This window comes from Dufourea novaeangliae, unplaced genomic scaffold (genome assembly GCF_001272555.1).
Source record: "Dufourea novaeangliae isolate 0120121106 unplaced genomic scaffold, ASM127255v1 scaffold21, whole genome shotgun sequence".
NCBI classification, from domain to species: Eukaryota; Metazoa; Arthropoda; class Insecta; order Hymenoptera; family Halictidae; genus Dufourea; species Dufourea novaeangliae.
This window is the reverse complement of record NW_015373910.1, coordinates 5,951,031-5,972,424: the sequence shown is the minus strand read 5'-3', so window position 1 is coordinate 5,972,424 and position 21,394 is coordinate 5,951,031. Positions and strand designations below refer to the sequence as shown.

The 21,394-nt window shown below is 41.3% G+C and overlaps 1 protein-coding gene across 1 annotated transcript in view; it reads right to left on the bottom strand.

Moving 5' to 3' along the window:
- Window positions 1–19,076, bottom strand: part of LOC107193942 — a 29,301-nt gene extending 10,225 nt beyond the window's left edge. Inside the window, exons 1-2 of the mRNA XM_015583481.1 lie at window positions 19,035–19,076; window positions 1,887–1,983 (exon numbers count right to left, since the gene is read on the bottom strand). Coding sequence (XP_015438967.1) covers window positions 1,887–1,983; window positions 19,035–19,076 — 139 coding nt within the window. The remainder of the gene's footprint in view (window positions 1–1,886; window positions 1,984–19,034) is intronic.
- Window positions 19,077–21,394: the final 2,318 nt, after the last annotated feature.

Sequence of the window (21,394 nt, the reverse complement as noted above, 5' to 3'; positions counted from 1 at the left end):
CGTTGTCACCAAAAGAAATCACAAGAATAGCTTCAGTCAAAAATTAGAAAAATGCAATAAATCATACACGTGAAACCGTAACATTTTTTAATTTTCACCAAGAAACACCAGAATTCAAATGGTTCCCATACACCTGCAAGAAAAATCTCCGAAGTCACCCCATTAAAACATTCGCCGTTCGACCGATTCAGAAGCCCCTGTAAAAAGCCCCCAATTACTCTTTCGCCCCTCGATCAATATCAGGATTATCCCCGAAGAATCATTCTCTCCGCCCCCAGATTCTGTAAACACCGCGCGTTTTCCGCATAGTGAAGACGTTTTCTCGGGTTGTTCCCGTTTTCCCTGGAAATAATCCCAGGGACTCCGTTCACCATTTTTAATGACACGTTTATAACGCGCTACCTGGCGAGAGCGGTTTCTCTCGGCGGAGAGGAGCCAACACAAAGTGAAAGGCCCCGTCCGTGACAAAGAGGTTTTTCTCTCTGCCTTAAATAATAATTCTGTCTCGTCTCCGGTTATATTAGGGAGCAAAATATTCGACTTTTCTGGCCGTAAGTTCAGGGGCCCCTGGTAATTGCATTTCCCCAATTTCCAGGCCCCGAAGTACCACGATGTCGAACCACACGTTTGTGTTCCTTTAACCCCTAAAGTCGGTAGATAGTTTTGCACTGGTGAATTTATGGCACAATCAATAATTAATTTAGATAATTTAATTAGAGTCGTTGTTTCGTAGTGTATTTTATTTACAAACATTTAGCAAGTTATTAGTTAATCTCGTTAACTGTTGAAAGTTCAGAATCACTCTCTTAAAATTTTGCCCAACTCCGTTTCTGAAGTATAAAAGTGTCAGTCTATATTTAAACCACCTCCTCTCCTTCTACGATTAATATCAAATTTTTAAGGCATATTAATAAAACAAGTGACATCAATTTTATACAGTTATTTGATTTCCAACAAGTAATGACTTTATACTGACATACACGTGTACGACAATCCAGTTGGAGGGGTTAATTGTTTTTCCACCTCCTTCCTATACAGACACAGAGTTATTCTGTCTCGTTACACGCGGAATGTGCTCCCTTGATACAGGTCGGCCCCCGGCGACGATCTAATTAACGGGTAAATAAAACGTGGTACATACCCGCGGGGCAAGTGGGCGAGGGACGCGAAACAAGAGGGTAGTTTCGAGCGGAAATGGGGCTGGGATCATTTGAATTGCTATTCGCTGGCTGACTTCGCGAGACAAGGTCTCGAAGATAATGTTTTTGGGGAGGTTGGGGGTGGAAAGAACGAAATTCTTGTGAAATTCGGATGCAACGAGCGAGTAGAATCGTTTCTGGAAATTGTTCCGAGCACCTTGAGAGATTATATTCGAACGAAGTCTTAAGTTGTTAATGGGAGACCATTCTACTTGAGTGCATACACAGAATAATGTGATTCATTTTTTCAACTTAATTTGCCCCTAAAAAAGTGAATATAACGTAGGGATAAATAGTTAAATTTGCTAATTCTTTAAAATAAAAGTTACAGAGCTGAATTTATCTACAGATGACAGAGTAACATTATTCCATGGGAGGACACACGGGTACCTGGATTTTCAAATTCATTTTGTTCCAAAAGATATTTTTTACATCCATTTTCCTTTTCTTTTCGATACATTCAGTGCTAACAAACGAAAAATACATTCCCTGAACTACATTTTCAAGGTACAAATGGAGAAACAAAATTATAAAAATCGCAGATCTAACAGACTCTTTAAGCAAAGCTCTGTTCAACCCCCAATTAACCGCACCCCTGACATCTCGATTTAACCTTTACCTCCCGTAATCTGTTGAAAATAAGGGGTTCATCCATAGCCGAGAGAAAAGGTGAAGGTCTCTAATTACCTCGAATCGTTGGAGACGAATCCGCGACGTCGGTGGCCAAAACGACGAGGTCTTCGAGCCCTCCTCCTCCGTCGGCCCCGCAGTCCATCATGGTGTCCTACCAAACAGAAAAAAACCTGTTAAAGTATTTGAATTTCACTGTACATCGACGTATTAACACTTTGATGTCAGATAACATAATAGTACGTCTTTGTTAAATAAGAACTAAAATGGTAAAAAAAATATGTAAGTCTGAGAAATAAAAGTTAAGTAATAGTTTCAAAATATTTTAGAACCCCCCCCGTTGTACATGTGCAAACGCAAAAACCCTGCCGCCAGTAAAGTATGTATCAAAGTAATAATAAAGTAATTTTTTCCTTAGCAAGTTACGTACCAAATTTTTGTATTCGTTCAAGAAAGACGATCCGTTAAAAACTGTCTTCAAAAATTCTCCCCTCCCGAACACGTGTTCCTTTTTAATATCACTCGTCAGGCCCGCAACTCCGTGATCAATCCATCAGCCGACAAAGTAGCAACAGCAGCGTTCATTAAACAATCTCGAGGAAACGAGGGAGGCGGTAACGTTTTTTTTAATGTAGCCATAAAAACCAGCGGGGACTCATCGATGATGGAATGTGAAATGAACCGCGTGGAGGATGGAAATTGGCATGTGTACAAGTACCGGAACACGCGTTCGAAACATGAGGAACAGAGACAGAGAAATGGGAGCCACGTGGAAGAAGAAAGATGCACAGATATCCATCAAGAATGGTTAACAAGATTCCTTGCGGTTGTCAGCGGTTCCTCGGGGTTCTCCCCACCTTCCTGATCGTTCATCGAAATTGAAACGTACAAAAAGCAGCAGATCGTATTAACCGGTGGCCTGAGTATACAAGGTGGACCATATAAACGTGATCAACTTAGATTATTCTACTGCTAGCTGTTCGATCGAACAATTTTTTAAATGCTTAACCATCGGTATAGATCGTCATAAATAAAACTAAGCAGTCGGTTTAACCCCAGGTAATTAGAATTGCAAAACAAAAACAACTACTCTGAAATGAACAAAAATGTACATGTTAAATATTCTCTTAACTCGAACGACGAGTTAGACTCGTCATATTGCACTTAGCCAAAACAAGTGTAATGTTTCTTTGGTTTAGAAGAAAAAAAAATGATTTGTTACGATACTTGTCGAATTCGTCTCAGTATCTGCTAAAAGATGAGCGTAAAAAAATTATAGGTTTATCTATAAAAAAAAACAAAATGTGATTTTGAAAACTCTTGAAAGAACGGGTTGATAAAAAAATTTGACGCAATCATCTTAAAAAAATATTCCATCAAACAGCTAGCTATAGAATGATCTAAGCTGATCCACGTTTCGTGGTCCACCATGTATGTATACTTACACCCGGTCGCCATTAATGTGGCACTTTGCAATCGGCGTATACTCATTACGACTTTCTCCCGGAATAACGCTTGGTATTTCGGCAACAAAATTGCATGGTTGCGCATTCAGGTCCCTGTCAAACGTTTAATTATCCAGGTTCAAATTTTCCATAAAATTCCTCGCTACCGGCCACTAATTCGAGTCTGTTCGTTAACCGGCGAATTAAACGCCAGTGGATGCCCTCCCTTTAGAATCGTTCCTGAACGACGAGGAGGACGATAATCGTGGTGAACAAGGAGGATCGTGAAACTGTGGAGAATGATCAGTCCGGGGCGTGGAAATTATACCGCCATCCGGGTACTTTATAAAGTGGCATCTGGTGGCACCGAAAAAGCAGGGAATTTAGTTATCGATAACGTGGGAAATACCTTTTGGCACTTAATTCCCTCCTGGGTACGATTATTCTGTTACGTGCAATTACTTCAGGAAGCTTCTATTCTTTGAAGTCGAAATGTGATTACTCATTCTGTTATTAAAGCGTTTGTTTCAGATGTAATTACTACTTTTACACTTCTTATCTCCTTTTAACCACAATAAAACATTACAGATTGCTACACTTAACTGATCAACAATCGGCGTCGGTATGAGAAGACCTCCAGTTCCTTCCGACTTTCCAACGCGAAATTCACCCCCCTACAAAAATTTCGCTCGGCTACCGAGTGGCCGGTTTATGGCTGACCTTGGTCGATCGTAAATTCGGGAAATTTATTGCGATGGGTAGCGGTGTGGCCGCGTGAAAATGCGTGCACCCAGTGACCCAGAGACACCAGGCAATAAACACCCGGGAAAAAGTTACGGTGGCGTGGTCATTGTGCGCCCGAATTTTCCCTTCCTGAACTGTCTGTCGGCTGGGCCTAATTTTACGGTAACCTGGGGGAGGGACCCTCGAGTGGGCCCTGGAAGATCGAAAAATTCCTGAACGGGCGGAGATTTATTCTCCTGGACGTGGAAACGTGAGTCGAAACACTATGGTAACGATGGGGTTGGAAATTAAAACGGGGGTGGGGGCTCGTGTAGTTTTACCTCGTCTGCTTGTTACCATTATTTTCTCTTTCGGTCAGTGTAATTTGTTTCGTGAGAGGAGTGAAATGATATTTTCTGTGCTTTGGTTCGGACAAGGTTGAAAATATAAATTGAATGGTTTACGAATACAAAAATAAATATATTGTTGAAGCTGATTTATTTTGGATAGCTGGTCGAATTAAATTAGTAGGGTTGTTCGTAGGTTGTCGTTTCAACTAGCCTAGTTCTTACAATAACAGGCAAGAAAATTACCACCTTTTCGATTTGTTTCATTTTTTATTATTTTTTAACGTTAACTTTAGTATCTGTTTAATATGTATTCTAATAGATACTTGAAAGCTGTATACAACCCAGTGTATTAAAGTTTCAACAGAAAACAGAGTATCGACGATCTGCCAATACAAGCTATAATGTCCATCGACAATATAATTAATACTGAGTCATTAAGTATTTCTTCGACGTTAACAGTACTCATGAATCACAGATAGTCTTGTTCACGACACGATTACAATGAATTTATTCAACAAACGAATCAGACTCATTATTCTCAATATACACAAGCCCACTCGTTGCTTTCAGACCCGCATAAATACTGGATAGATAAAGCTAATTTAAGTCTCGTAAACTATTCAAACCCATTAATTTCGAACCAATCCCCTTTATCGATCTTATCCATTGCCGTGATGCATTTACAATGATTTCTAGATTGTCATTCGACCGTCATCGTCAAGGAACATTTAAAAAAAAAATAGAAACGACAAAGTTTTCAAGAGATTCGTCTTTTTTCCTGTCGGTTCGATAAAAGGGCACCGCGTAGGAATCGTTTACGAAGCAGCGAAACGGTATACAGAAAATTTGACGGAGTACACTTGATGATTTCGTTGTCGAACAAGGTAATTCTCGGGGCTGACACGAAAACGCATTAACATTAAAGCCTCGGCGAGAGCCCGATCGTTCCGCGTGCACCGGACGACGGGAACTTAAAGTGGCTGCGCTTCAATCGGCCGAAAGAAAGAGAACGAAAAGAAGAAGAAAAAGCTTGATTTTAGGCTGTTGGCCCCGGCAAGTGGCTCGGAAATATGCAAATTCCCCCGTATGCAAATGCACAGTTCCCCCTTGCTAGTTAGACCAGGTAAAACGGGACCCAGGTATCGGTATACACGACTCTAATTTTCATCTTCTATACTATTCTATGATATTAGGTGTACCAATAAGTGATCCACTGTATTTTGTCAGATTAAATACACTTATCTTCGAGGAAATTGGTAGCTTGCACCGTGCCAGGTGATATTTGTCCTCATTTATCAATGTTCGCCACCATTTTGACGGAAGAAAAGGGTAGAAAAAGATTTTAAATCAGAATTCTGTAACGACTTTATTAAAACGAAATAGTGGATTACTTATTGGTACATCAAGAGCAATTACAGAAGTATCAATAATCTTGTCTTTTGACATGCTTGTGTCGAAACAACAGACGATTATCCACAATACCAGAGAATTTCACATCGGAACAATTTTAAGTCGCAGAAACTTCTGAGAAAAAGTTTGAACAGTGTGGATTAAGGTCTCATGATTAAAAATTACCATTGAAAGTTTCATCGTGTTTAAAAAAATTCTTAAAGAAGAAACAAAAATTCTGAAAAAAATGTTTTAAGATACCTGCAGTTGCCTGAAGGATATTTTACTTTAAAATCAAATTCTGGGTCAATTTGTTTTATCGTACACCAACACTCCTCGGTCGATATATGAGGCTGGAATATTCACGTGAATTTACAACTGCATAAATTAACATACAGTCCATTGTTACACTGAATGTTGGCCAGGAATTCGTATAAAAATTTCACGAAACTCTTTCTCCTACAGTCCCCTCTAATTATTTCATTCGGCGGGACAACGATCCAAGGAAGGAAAGAATAAATAGACAGGCCTGCGCGCGCTAATTAATTACAAATTATTCCGTCTTCTTAATCCCCGGTGGCGGGCATATAAAAAGTCAATTTGCATCGTGTCCCAAGGCGAAGGCGAATCTCTCGATGGACCAGGAAACGCGATCTCGTCTGCCTCGGAATATGTAAATCCACGGTGCCCGAAGTCTTCTTACGCGGGACGTAATTAAAGAGGATTGCTCGATTTATGCGCGATTACACAGTGGACCGGATCGATCGTACTCGGCTCCATTGTAATTTCAAAAAATGGAGCAACCGTTTGAGGGACGCGTCTGTTCCGTTACGAACGATGAGGGGAACGAAACGAAATACGAGGGTTGAAAGAACGGGCAAAAATCTGTTGCCTGAAATACCTACATTGCAGACGGAAGAATTTTCATCCAACACTGGTATTTCATTCTCGACGAGCACAAACGTATATACCTCCACATTATTTAATCGTATGAACGTTACAAAGACAGCTTTATACACTGTTCTTCTGCTCGTGCTCTACAGGGCCACTCACAAACCATGGCACACTTTGAGGATTTTTAACCCACGATACAGATAACAATCTTCAAAAATATAGAATATCGTGTGATTCGTTTTTGAATCGCCCTGTACAATTCCTGTAAAATTCCTAGGGGCTGGGAGCAAACATTTTCATCTCGCAAATCCCTCGAAAGAAAAGTAATGGAAACTGTTGGTCGTAACGATGGTAATAAACGCAGATAAAATAAGCTGACAGTAAAATCGCAATGGGGTGGAGGGATGGGGCGCGTTAACGCGACGAAACGAAAACTTCTGGCGTTGGATAAAAACTTGGCCGAAGAAATAAAGGCGGAATTGACTTTCTATTGTTACGAGCTGGAAGGAAATTTGTTTCTCTATTCCTTTTCCTCTCTTACTCTGTTTCTTTCGCGTCTTATTTCGAAACGTAATTTTTCTCTCCTGTTTCTTTTTTCTCTTTTTCTCTCTCTCTCTCTCTCGAGCGAATAATGAGGATGAGGCAGAGACACGGGGACGGATCTTGCTGTCGCGAAGACACGTTTTACGACCGAGAAGATGGTAAAAGGACGCACTGTGAATTAAAATTTTCTCCAAGATTTTTTTCCTTCTTTTACGCTTCGAGCACTTGCCTCGAAGTACGGAGACTGATTCGAGGGTAGTGACGTGGAATTTACGGACGTGATTTTACGATTTCGTAGCTGGAGAGAATGCAAGAGGATCGTAGGAGTTAGAATTTCCTTAGAGACCCTTTAGTTGCATTTTGCGCGTAATGAAATAGAGGATTGTTCAAAAGACACGTCGCGTGGTACGAAATTATTTTAACGAATGTAATGCAATTTGAAGTGACTGTGAAAATTCGAGTTTTCTCTGACTCCTTTCAACCCCACTTACATTTTTACAGGGTGATTTAAAATACATGACAGAATTTACAGACTAATATTTAAGGTCAATCCAATTATCTCTAGTTAATGTTAATTCCATGAATTTATACTAAATCACAGACCGATTTAATCTATATAATACAAAAATGGTCGATTTGTAAAATTTGTTAGAAAATCTATTGTAGATTACAATGTTCTAATAACAAAAATCTTTTTCCTCAGATATTGTCATCACGTTGAATTTTAAATTTATGAAAACACCTTCCCTCTAGTCAGGAATAAATACTGATTAGCTAAGTTATAAATATCAAACAGAGTGTATGTCCTGTCCAAGAAACAAAGAAATTGGTATTAATATTCCCCGAAGAGTTTAGTAGCCGTTAGTTTCACCAAGAGACGGGTTGATCCAACGAAACCTGCTGGCGGAATTTATGGAAGTAATTTCGCGTCGGTCCTGTTTAGTAACTCTTTCAGCGAATAATCAGAGCGAAGAGGAAAACCGGGGCGAAATGGATTCGAGCGTGGCTGTGGACGTCTCGTCCGGAATGTAATTTCGTTGACTCGACGGTCCCGAGCCTCCGTTCAAAGGGTTTGTCTCGTGATAAAAATGTATTGGCGGAAGATTAATAGCGCAGCTTAGGATACTGATTCGTGGAGCAAATAAAATCGTTCGGCAAACTGACCCAGTTTCCATTCCGGAGCCGAGGTTAATCGAGGCCTTGACACAGGGTTGTGCAGCAGCCATCAGAAATGCAATTTTATCAGAACAAAAGGACACAGAGACTTTCCCTCCATCGTCACGTGTTTCAATTTTTCCGCTTAAGGTTGTTTCCTCGAGGACACGGATCTGCATATCTGTTCCCACTAGCTAGGATCGCTGTTCTCGCGAGAATTAACATTCAGTACGGTGCTTTGGGGATCTTTCTCTAACCAAGACTTCGAGAAAATTGTTTTCTTTGAAATTGTTTTCTATTTACTTCGTAATATGTAATACGCAGTCATATAGCTACAGTGGAAAGGATGTAAAAGGGATCAAATTTAACAGCAGTTTCTTACAATCTATGGAGCCTCAATAACATTTTTTTAATTATATTTCTTTAACTCTAATTGCATTTTTCTTATTCACCTCTCTATCTACCGACTATGGTAGAAGTCACAGCGAACAAACCTAAAAATTGTTCATTTTCGGTCGATTCAGGTCGGTTCCACTAAAATCAACGGTACATTTCACGGTGCGAAACGTCCCGCGAGAGGATGAGGCACAACACCGAGAAGCGTGACAGGGCCGGAGGCCTCGTTAAATAAAAGTCCGTAACGAGGTAGAAAATAAACGAGAAGATGGATTAGCTGGTGCATAAGCGGGCGAAGTGCAAATACGCTGGTGCAGCGTGAAGCAATTTTTTGTCGCTTTCCCTCCTCCCCTTTGTTTGTCAGAGGTAATTGAACGTCGATTCCTCTCTTTGATGGCGTATACTCGAGCGTGTTATTAACGTGAAACGATAATAACGTACTACGGAAGGTGAAAACAGGAAAATAATAATCTATGAAGCCGATAGATTGATTAGCTCCTTCCTTAACCGAGTTTCAATAAGGATGGTATAACATAGATTCATACACTGCGTGGTATAACTATAAAACCACCCTAAAATTTTCAATCCTTCTGTATTGCGGTTAAAATGAAAACGAACGACTTTTTTCTAAGACAAGACGATACTGATTTCGGTATAGAAAAATATGTAAATCAAGAATGTAGACCAAAATTTCTTTCCAATGTATATATTATACTTTATAATGCACCACCCAACGTCATTCCCCACTTTCGACGTCTTTCTCGACAGAGAATCAACCCCTCTCAAGCTATACAAGCGGTGTATGTATCATAAACAGCGATAAAACCCTAAAAAGAGACGATGATACAATTTAAAATGGCCGTCGCAGTTTTAATCTTCGTTTCTAATTCGCGGTTATCCACAGCAGCCCTCCTCTCCCTCCACCTATGGCTAATTCATCCGTAAAACGTTAACCGCGAATCAGCCTCGTTATGGCCGGGCAACCCCTCGTCAGGCTTATCAATTTTAAACACACATAAATGCCCGATAAACGCGACTAATTTGTCCATAAAACGCTCCGCGCAAATTAGTTCCGGTCTTTCACCCGGTCCGGTCATCGATCTAAATTGCAAATAACGAAGGAATTTTAATAACGGCGACGCGGGTCGTTCACCCGCTCCGAGGGAGGGCCTCTTAATATAAATTCGATTAATTCGTTCTAGAGGACGACCGACCGTCCTCGAAGGGAGGAGGTCCCGATAAATATACGGCGATTCCGTCCTTTTTATTTATCATATTCTACAAGGAATATTGGACGGTAATCGATCGTGATTTATGGTCGTTGTAAAACGATCGAAAATTGGGAGATAAATCATGTCTACACGAACGGACTTCCGGTGCTCGGATAATTCGTACCGAATCTGTGTCTGGTATGTTAAAATTGTGTGTACTGATTATAAATTCTCGGATTATCAGATCGTTTTACGCAGGCCAGTGTACCTATACTTCTAATGGAAATTGTTCTTTCACGATTTTTAATTGGTTCAAGTAAATAGATTGTTCTTGGAATTTATTGCTGGTTAAGGTACACGGTGCTGATGCTTCAAGTTTTTATAATTAATTATTATACATATATATGTGTGGCGATTAGATCGTGGATGTACGTATAAATTCGTGTATCTAAATTTACGCGACCCTTAATGAAACAGGCACTTGATTCTTCTGTTGAGTGATTTTTAAAGGAAGGAAGTGACTGTAATGTATTCCCTTCTTATAAACGCTTTATTAAATGCCATCAAAAGGGGAAGAGAGGTGAGATAAGAACAGTACTTTCTCTCCCCCATGGGTAAACAGCAGGTGAGATTAACCTTTAGGCTCTAGGTAGTATCCCTTTTAGGACACTGACAAAACGCGAAATTCAGCGCAGTGCATGCGTTATAAAGGGTGTCCCATTTAAATTGACCCGCTGGAATACCTCTGAAACTATTTACGAAAGTTAAATGGTATCAGGGGGCACACTTTCTGATGTAACTTTCTTCTACGTGGACACGTAGAACCATTATCTACGCATCGGTGGAATAATTGAACAAAGAATTTTCGCGGGAAAACGGTCACGGTACACGCGGGTCAGGTTAAATGCCGACAAATTGGCAAAAGTAAAAGTACGTAGGGGTGGGGTGGAGAGCTTGGGATTATGGTAATGAAACTCCAGGATGATAATCTAGAAATGCAAATGAATATTCCGTGCGGGGAACGGTCAACTAATTAGTCCCGGATACGGATTCGCTGTCTGTGTGTAAACTTTCGTGAGCGAACTAATGGCTTGTAATTAACCGGGGGGAGATCGACACCGGGATTCGGGGCGCGAATGTTAATTCATCGGGTATAAATATCGTCCGTTAGATTATTGGGTTAGTCTCTGGCGGTTCGATCGGTTCGTATCGAAGCCACTGAATATACAATACCGGTAATGGGGATCGTTTATTAAATGTATATTGATCGTAATTTTTAATATTACGATCACGAGACGAATACAGGTTGTTCGGTAGCTTTTTCCGCGAGGAAAACAGGAATCATAAGAGTAACGGGCAAAATTACGAGACCAGAGTTCATTGATCGATGGAACTGGAAAGGTAGAGCAGTAAGGTGAAATCACATGCTATCACGTTACGTAGATATTTACAGTTACATAGTTTGTGAACAGCGTGACGTGATTGTAATTTGTTCCCAACAAATTTAAAGTAATGGAAGTACGCCAGCCCATACTTTACGGATCAGGACGATAATCGAGATCAGGCTGTATTTTGTAAGAGAGTAATAAAAGTTAAGAAATTGGCCAGAAATAGACAAATTCCTTTATCTAGATAAAAATTTTCGAAATAACGAATCAGTTAAACAGTGACAAAGATTAAATTAATGGTAATTCCGAATTGTCTCCAAATCCCTGTAAATTCTCCGAACGAACTTGGAATTAATAATTTCCGATTATAACTGAATTATTCCAGATCCGAATGGACTAAATGGGACGGAAATTATAGTATTTACTGGTTGAAGTACAACGCGACCCACCTCGAATACCATTAATGCACGTAGTCCTCTGAGTAGAGCGTGAAGAGGAAAATGGTCACAATGTGTGCTCGAGGAGACAGATAATCGCGTAATCGAGGGGAATAAAAGTTGGGGTAGAGACGGTAGACCACCACCAGTCGTAATTCCCTTGCAACATTTTTATGCACTGCTCGTTTTATTGAAACGCAGTTATCGTGGAGGAGGAGATGGCAGGGAGGAAACAACGATATCGAATATCGATACTCTTACGCGGGCCGGATGCGCAAGGTGCCGTAAAAAGGCCAACAAAACCGTCGTTGCCCGTTCGCCTCGTAAACGATATACATATACATATATTGATATATCGTAAATATGATACCGATACGGGCCCAGGCTCGTGTTTTGCAAGTTGTAAATCGATTTTACACCGAGAACCGATAAAAACGGAGCGTTTAACAAAAACCTACACCCCCTTCCGCCATTCTATCTTTCGAATAATGTTCTCTGAACGTTACTAGAGGGTGACAGAATGGGGCAAAGGAGAATGAACCGTTCGACAAATAGCAGGGCTTATACCGGTGGATTAAAAAAAAATATGTATAGAACGTACATTGTGATAGTTCACAGGTGTATTGTACGACCGATGGCAGATCCATGAGAAAGTGGATTTTTCTACGGCTGCTTTTAATTCCGTTCTGATAAATCCTGCATACAGCGAGTGACTCGAAAACATGTCAGCGGGCTTTCCATCGCTGCACAGGGAATAATAAATCAAGATACATATCACGATTTTCTCTGGTATCTTCGAAGTTTACGTATGTCATAATTGAAGAACAGAGCGAATTAAAAGTGTCTCCAACCACTTTGAAATTCATTTATTTGATGCAAAAGATAAATGGCAATTCTCCTGGGCGTTTCTCACTTCTACTTATTTCTAATTGAATTTAAAGAAGCTTCAACAGATGAGACGCTAAATCATTGATTTACTTTCTATTCTGCTAGTTTACTGAGACACACAAAACACTTCGAGTAATGCATAACATCGATTATCGGAAACTGCCAAATGCAGATTACTGGAACACCGAACAAGCGGACAAAAATGGTGTTGTTTCACCTCTCAGATAAAATATCCTAAAAACCGTTTATCAAAATGAATTTATTTGATTGCGAAATTTTTCACTCTCTACCATTAAAGAATTCGTTTCTCCGCATTGTCAATACTTAATATTACTTTATCATTTATTTTCATATTCATTTTTTGTTCTCTTGTTATCATAACTTTGTACTAAAGGGTATTTGTCCTGTTAATAAATAAAATAAATAAATATTTAATCACCCAATTCGAAATTTCATTGTATATTTTCAGTGCAGTTCCACTAAAAAATTTCCAAACGCCACCGCGTATCTCCAGAACGAAGTTTCCCCTTCGTGTCTGAATCAGCCCGTGTCTAAGCGAGAATAAATGGAATGAAAAGTTGCCAAAGGGAAATCGTAGCGCCCGCGTCGAATTGAATTCACGACGAAGAATTCCGGACAGTAGGAAGGGGCGAAGTTCAAAGGGAAGTTCGTCGAGCGAGAAAAAAAAAAGAAGTGAAAAGTTTTCGGTCGCGAAATAAGATTTCATTTGAAATTTAGATTCCACGGTGGAATACGAGCCGAGACGACTGATAAGGGATTCCGTAGGGAATTTTGAAGTGAAGTCGCCGCGAACTTTCACGAAGTACAAGTCCCTGGATGGCTCGGGCGAAATCGCTCGCAACTTCCAATTCAGGGGCCATTTTTGTTCCAGGTACAAATATCCCCGGGAACACCTGCTGAATTCCTGATTTTTATCTTTTCAATTCAGATACAATTAAGACAATGAAATGATGCACCAGGTGTATTGTAAGCTACACAGCGCCTTTTCTCTCTATACAGGGGAACAAAGTTCTCTCGTTATTATCCGATCATTTTTGTAGGTAACTTGTTGCCTGGTGTTTCTCGAGTGGATAAATTAGTTTCAGGAATAGAATAGTACAATGGCAAGAGCTTCTGAAATGCCTCGAACTTCAGGAACAATGAGACATGTATAGGTCGTCTACTTCGTCACGGTGAATCGGAAAATATCTCGATGGCAATTTATCATCTCACATTTTCGATAATTTTCTCTCAAGTTGTTCGACGCTATTTGAACACTAGAAATTGTGATATTAAATAAATATAATATTAAATTGAAAATATAATATTGCAGAGAATGTTGGGAAAATTGTTTTACAGCCTGAAAGACAATTGACTGAATCAAATGCTTCTGATGACAAAAATGGTTCGATGCAACAACTGTGGGAGAAAAAATGCAAGAGAAAACAAAAATAAAAAAAAAACAAAAATAAAAAACAGTCTCCCCTCCACTCCCAAGTGGTGGGGATATGCCTGGACAATAATCGAGACAAGTCTGTATACGTTCATTGTCGGTAGTTCCTAGTCTTGATATCGTATACAGTCGATATTTCTCGTATGTTATCATACATATCCTGAAAACTGCAGAACGAGCACTGCAATCGCCAGAAGCATATAAAGGTCGGATCCAGAAGAGTAAGCAAAGCTTTCAACGAAATCAATTTCCGCGGCAGCTGCATTTCCGCCGTCGACGACGACACGGGGGAAAAATATCGTCGTCGGCACAGTTCCGCGAGCTCGTAAATAAACATTATTGCCGTGTGTACGCGAACGAATTTAGACCGTTTCGTCGATGATACTAACAGTTGTGCTCGAACTGGAGAAGAGACGATAGAGAGTTCTCTTGTACCAAAATTCAAAATCGATCTCACTCCCGCAAACAGGCGTGGATCCGTTTAAACTTTCAACTACGTGGAAAACCGCACTCTGACTCGGAATTACCGTGGTCGTGCATACACGGTGCCGCAATTAACGTGACCATTAATTGAGTATAACCATCTCTATCCCTCGTTCGGACTGAGAATATTACGAGATATACCGGTATGTGCCTCGGAAAGGCGTCTGTAGATGTTTTATTAAATAAATAGTAACACATAATAGTATGAAACTGATTTGATTGCATTTCCTAAGCTAAAAGATGTTATAAATGTATAAACAACGGCAGTCTAGCAATGAGAAATAAGAAAGTGCTTCTAAAGATTATAGAATTGTAAAGAGTAACGAATGATTTTCCACGCACCAAAATGGCTTACAAAATTTCTGAATATTTCTTTATACATATTAATACTTTATACACATTATATATTACCGAATATTAATTAATAATTGGAACACCCAGTATATACAGATGAGGAACTTTGAAAAAGAGATGATACACTAGCAGAAAGTAATATCTGTCGGGGAAGGAACTTTATACGGCGTGTAATCGCGCTTTGTATTTTATCAAGATCCCCGATCCAACGACGGTGAATTATGTAATTGGGAGTCGGCCCGCGGGCCTGGCGGAACCAGCTGAAAACCACCAGTCCCGGGAAAGAAAATATTTTCCCTTCTTCTCCCTCTTGATACCGGAAAATTGCGGATGAAAAGTTCCCCGCAGCTCGGAAATTGTCGAATGAAGAAACAACGAGAGAGGGCGAGGGATTGAAACCGAGGGATGGAAGGAAGAAAAAAAGAAGGCCCGTATTCACCCTGCGGCGAGTGGTTCAGCCAGAAGATTGGAAGCGTGGTCGAAAGAAAATTTCAATTAATCTACGCGGCGATATTAAACTTCGAAATTCGTTCCGGTGTTTCAATCCCTCGAAACCATTTTCCAACGACGACGCCCTTATAGTTATCATTGATACTGTGCAAATTCACATACGTAATTACAGACTATACACCTCATCCAACGAGTCCAATCAGTAACTACAATTAATCACACTATAATTATATGTATATTCACAAATCGATGAGTTAGATATGGCTTTTAAACACTCGGGTCCAAACGGACTCGGTCACCGTACTCCAAGGGTTAATGAAGTTAAATCAGGTTTCTTTTTATTTCGAGCCTGATGGAACCCTTAACAGAATGAACAAATATCTGTTTGATTGTCTCTGTAAACTAATCCATAAAAATCTGTATTTGCATAAATATCCCTAGTCTAGTGATGCCCATTTAGATGGTACAGGCACAGAGACAGTTTCACGTCAATTTCTCGGCTTAATACCCACATGTTATTCTAGTTATTTTTACTGTCTCTAATTCCTGCAATTTATTTTCTATCTTAAACGTTTCATTAACTCGTTAACGAAGGGAAAACTCTATTTAAACGGTCAAAGTCTTAAAATTTCAGGGATCACGGAGATCGTAGCTATTCAAGCGTACAAGATCCGCAGGAAAGCTCGTGAGCGAAACAGCGCAGTTCTCCGATTCGCGAAACCGCGAATTATCAAACGCACGAAATTACTGTTGATACACTCGCAAGGGAACGCATTAATTGGTGAGCGCTGCGAGTACCATTAACGTTTTAATTAGCGGCGAAGCACAAGCCCTGATACGTCGGCCGACATTTCCTCCGCTGGCGCGTTGCGCCCGCGATCGATGCTCCGGCATTACCCAGCTAAACGGCAACATTCTATTTATAGACACAACAAACACATTTTCTTCCGCGAGCACACATACACATATTACCATCGAGAGAACCGTCGTCGTTCCCGTTCCAGGGCCCAGGAACACCAAGAAATCCAATTAACGCCGACGCGAACACGGATTTTTATCAGCTAGCCTGCTCATCCCCCTTAGTTTTCCTTGCAACTTCTCCATTCCACCCACCCCCGCACCCGGAAACACGATCCTTCAGACACTTTTGCTCTATTGTCCAGACGTTTTCCATCCGTCCAACACCCTCTATAGGAGCCTCGGGTTGCACCCTTTTCGGAAGGGTGAAATGCTAACCGGAAGCAAGCGAGACACCAAGTGGAAGGGAATCCCTTCTAATTTTCTAAGACGATGACGATGGATTTCTGGGGGAGACTTTATGTGCGTGACACTTTAATGGTAAATCATAAGATAATTGGACGTGCATTCGCATTGTTGTGCATTAACCTGATCACTGCATGTTTTTAATACTTTGTACAAAAATTTGTTTTTCATAAGATTTCAAATTTTTTTATAGATACAATGTCTTTGCTCACGACGAATGACGAATTAGTAGTCCATAGTAACACCGTTTTTCTATTGATTGGATGTTATTTAACACTACATAGAACTACCAAACCAGTCAAAATGACTGGTCAATACACTCTTACAACGACGATTAAAATGTTATGACAATACATTTTCTCAGATCTTTTGACACCTTTTATTACGATATGAGAGTGAAGAAATTAGTCAATTTCTAAATTTTATCTAGCGATGGAAGCAAATATGCGTTTATCGACGGTAGTTCTAGTGTTAAAGAAGTTTCGTACTGGCAAGAAATGTTCGAGATATTATCACTAATCATAAAGTAAGCGTTTACCGTAGTGGAAGAATGCAGTTAATTTTATAATACACAAAGTTGAGCAGAATATTTGTACACGCAGGTTATGTGCATATTTCTGCACTCAAAACCGAAGACGCTTTCAAAAGCGACTTCCCCACAGCCGCTCCCGCATAAATTCTTACGCTTCAGCGATGGCGATCCGCGTACCTTTGGCGCAATTAAACCAGTAGAATGTTGCACCTTTGGCACATCGTAGCAAACTGGTTCTCCGATACAAAAGGAAAGTTATTTGTTGGACGGTCCGTGAGTCGCCTTAGTTAATGGCCAATTGCACGGATTATTTAGTTCTATTTAGTTTATTAAACCGATCTCCACTTATTTAAATTTCGTCAAAAAAAAAAAAAAAAAAAAAAAATACTAAACACATGGTAGTCGATTTTTTTTAAACGACTCTTTCACTCGGACGATGAAACTATTCCCGTTGTCGGAGGTACTGTATAAATTTCATCGTCGTTTCATATGGCAGAAACTTCACCCGAATCACCTCTATTCGGCCGTGAAATAACGTCGGAATATTGATATCGAAATTCAATTGGATCGGACAGAAAGTCACCAAAGAGTCAAATAAAACACGCGTATATATGTATTTATAGAGAGAGAAAGAGAGAGAGATAGGAAGCCGTAGGGGAAGTCTGTTTCTCGACGGTAAAACGAATGGAAATGCACGCAGACACGGAAGAACATAACCGATAATGGCAGGGGATTCATGATCCGGCGCGTATATACGCCAGTGAATTTAATACCGAACGGCTGTGTACGGGAAAGTGCATCGAATCCGAAATAACACGATTACCTGACAATGGCCGTCGAGTCAAATCCAAATACAGTAATTTAGCGCCGGTGACGCAAACAGGTGCAGTTTCTCCGACGGTTTTTTTCCCACGGGGACACGAGCATTTCGGCGAAAAACGGTTAAAAGAAAGTGCACCTCCTTTCAAAAAGCCGTAACGATCCCCAAACGGAGTATATAAATGTTTAAATGGTTAAACCGGTGAATCAATTTCGATTAACTTAAAGAAACGTGTCTGTTGATTACTTAAATAAATCTCAAGGTTGGAATTTCTCCAGTGTATACCAATATGCTCCAAAACGGATCCTTTAAATCATCCCAATTTTATCCACTTGATGGTTTCAAAAATGAGTGGCTTAATGGAAGAACGGCACATGCCAAACTGCTATAAAATTACACAACTACTTTCAGGAAAAATAAGGTTAGATCTTGATGTTACAAAAAAAAACTAAAAACTTTAAATCTATTTCCATTGAGCCCCTCAAATGTTTAACCAGTGATCAAACTATGATTTAATATGTTTGAATGTGGAACAGATTCTTCTGTCCGGATATTCGAATGAATTACAAGCCTCTAATTTCTCGGAAGACGGAAATACGCTCCAGAAAGAAGAAAAGAACTTTTTAAATCGTCTCGAAGGTACTTAACCAAACCCCCTCGGTCACGGGTGTTCAAGTAAAAATAACATTTTAAATCCCCGAACGAATCCAGTGGCTCGAGCGAAACGGCGACGATATACGTATAAGAGCAGCGAGGTTTCCTCACCGGGACCTCCATAAACGGGCCACTACACGCCGCCACAATGTGTTTCTAAATCGTGGAGTTAAGTCGACATTCTATCGCGCAACTGTCCCCTGGTAATCGGTAGGCCCTTTCAACCGTCGATTCCACCACGTTTCTACAATCCGTATCACCGATTCCCCATATTCCGGAGCATGTTACTCCAACCACATCGAGGACAGAGAACCACAATCGAGAAAATTGCTCCGAACCAATAAAAACGAGGGCCGATTTATCAGGTTATTACATACCTCGGACAAGGCGTCCTCCATCATATCGTTGGTATCTCTCATGACTCCGAATGGAAACTAGCACCGACAACAATCACTCAACGCCCACGTTTTATCCGTTTCCTCCTTTCGCGCGCCGTAATCTTTCGCCGTTCCTCTCTTTCACTTCTATCTCCCCGTGCCGGCGACCAAACCGCAGAAGAAGGGTCCTCGAGGGCACAGGAAACCGTCTGGAATCCTGGACTTTAACCGTGTCAAGTAGAGAGAACAACGCCGAGAATCGGTGAGTTCTTGCAAAGGGCTTGTTTCCACTCACGGAGATGAGGTCCTTCTTCCCTGTCACGAGCACATTGTTACCCCGCGATCGGCTCGCCGTCAGCCAGTCCGTTTAAACGCATGTAACTTCGCCGTTCGATCGATCGTATCGCAACGTGTCACTCTTCCCTCCCTCTCTTCTACCCGTCTCGCGCGTCGCAAAAACCACCGCGTCTCTCTGTTTCACTCGTGGTGCCGTGTGGGGGACAAACACCGATGATAACACCTGAATCCAACACACCACACTGCGGGACACCTGGACACCGTTTTCGCCGAGGTTTTACTAGCTGATGCCCCCACTGTACACACGCGGGATCCGAGGATCTACCAGTTCGATGATCGTTCCACAAGGTATAACGTGGTGGTGATGATGATGATGATGGTGTCGCGTCCGAGCGTGGCGAGCTCAACGGGCTCTCACGAGAGGCACGCGAGACGATCCATCGATGTACGCGGCTATGGAAACACTGGCGAGGCGCTGTCAGGTAAGCCATAGAGCAGGTCGACAGACAGCCAGCAGGCCAGACCTGCCTCCATGACACTGCTCCCGTCCTCGTCTACCACCGGACAGGATCTCACTTGCACCGACTGCGCTTGCAGCTGCCTTCCCTCTCCCTCCACCCCTCCCACTCGTTTCCCCTATAGGCACTCGGTCCCCCTCTAGCGACCGTTTCCTCCGGTTCTATCGGTGTCTTCGTTCCTCCCATTCGCTGGAACGCGTGGATCTGTTCTTGTCGCTCACACCGTCCTCGACAAACCTCTCTCTTCTCTCGCCCCAACTAATAGGACTGTATATATTGTTTCTCTCTCTCCAGCATGAATTTTCCTGCAGTTTCCCCTTCCCTCTTGCTCTCATGATTCTCCGTCATCTCCCCAACCAACCGCCCGACCCCACCATACACCCCCGAGTTTCCACAGACACTGCGAACCACGAACGCGCGTCTTCACACGCACCGTCCCGCCACCGGATACCGTCGCCGAATCGGAAGACCGCGGATTTCAAACGGTGTCCCGTGCGTTCGGCGGAGCTAATGTTTGGTACGCGGCAGACCACCGATGAGAGTTAACAGCTGACGTTCTTCAGTGATTGGAAGGATTTTTGGGAGTCGAGCAGTAAAGAAATGATGGTGATTGAGGGGTTGGAAACATGTCCTCTTTGATGATTCGATTTCGAGGAGACTCTGGGTGTTTAAGGTACTATTTCACGTGACAGTAAAGGTACGTTTTCACGTGACAGTAAATCGTGACTGTTACGGTCATGACACTAAATCTTTATGACTTTTGTCGTCGTGAAAACTAGACGTCGCGTTGTGGTGACATTAATTTACAAAAATTTTACTACCCTGTTTAAGAATATGAGTGTTGACCGTTTTGGAAGCAGCCAAGGCCAGCAGCGAACACGTCGAGAAACGTTCGTTTTCCAACAAGAAAGAACATGGGAAAAGAATGCGTGCAACGCGCAAAATTTCGTCTGAAAAAGGAGCGTTCTCGCGGCACTACAAAGCGGTGTTCGCGCCGCTTCGTCGTCGTCCCGAACGCGGGCCGCAACGATGCAGACGAACAGCTGCTATTTCACCTGTTCGATATATTATTTAAATGCTTCACCTGCCGCGATGTCAAGATACCGCGAGATAAGGCGGGGTTGTCCCGAGCATTTCCTGCTTTCACGAACGATATCACGCGAGATTATTTTCGACGCCGTTCCCATTCACGCGGAGCTTTTTTCGCGACATTGGTACTACTCGACGAACTCGGGAAATTGGTAACTTCGACTGAATTTTTTATTAAACGAACTTTGTTACAAAAAAGCGAATGTTACGACACCTCTTGGGACTCTCTGTGGTCTATAAAGAGTTTAAAGTGCTTTAGATGTATTATCTGAGAATTCGATAAAAAGCCCAAAGGACGACAGAACCTTTTGAGATATCTAATAACTTAGTCTGTAACTTAAATTCTATAGGATTTCTTAAACCATCTTCTTAGTGTCTGAGGCAGGTGTGTGAATCTACGTCTAAAAGCTTACAGGTGTAATCAACGAATCAGAAAAAAATGTATCATACAAAAAG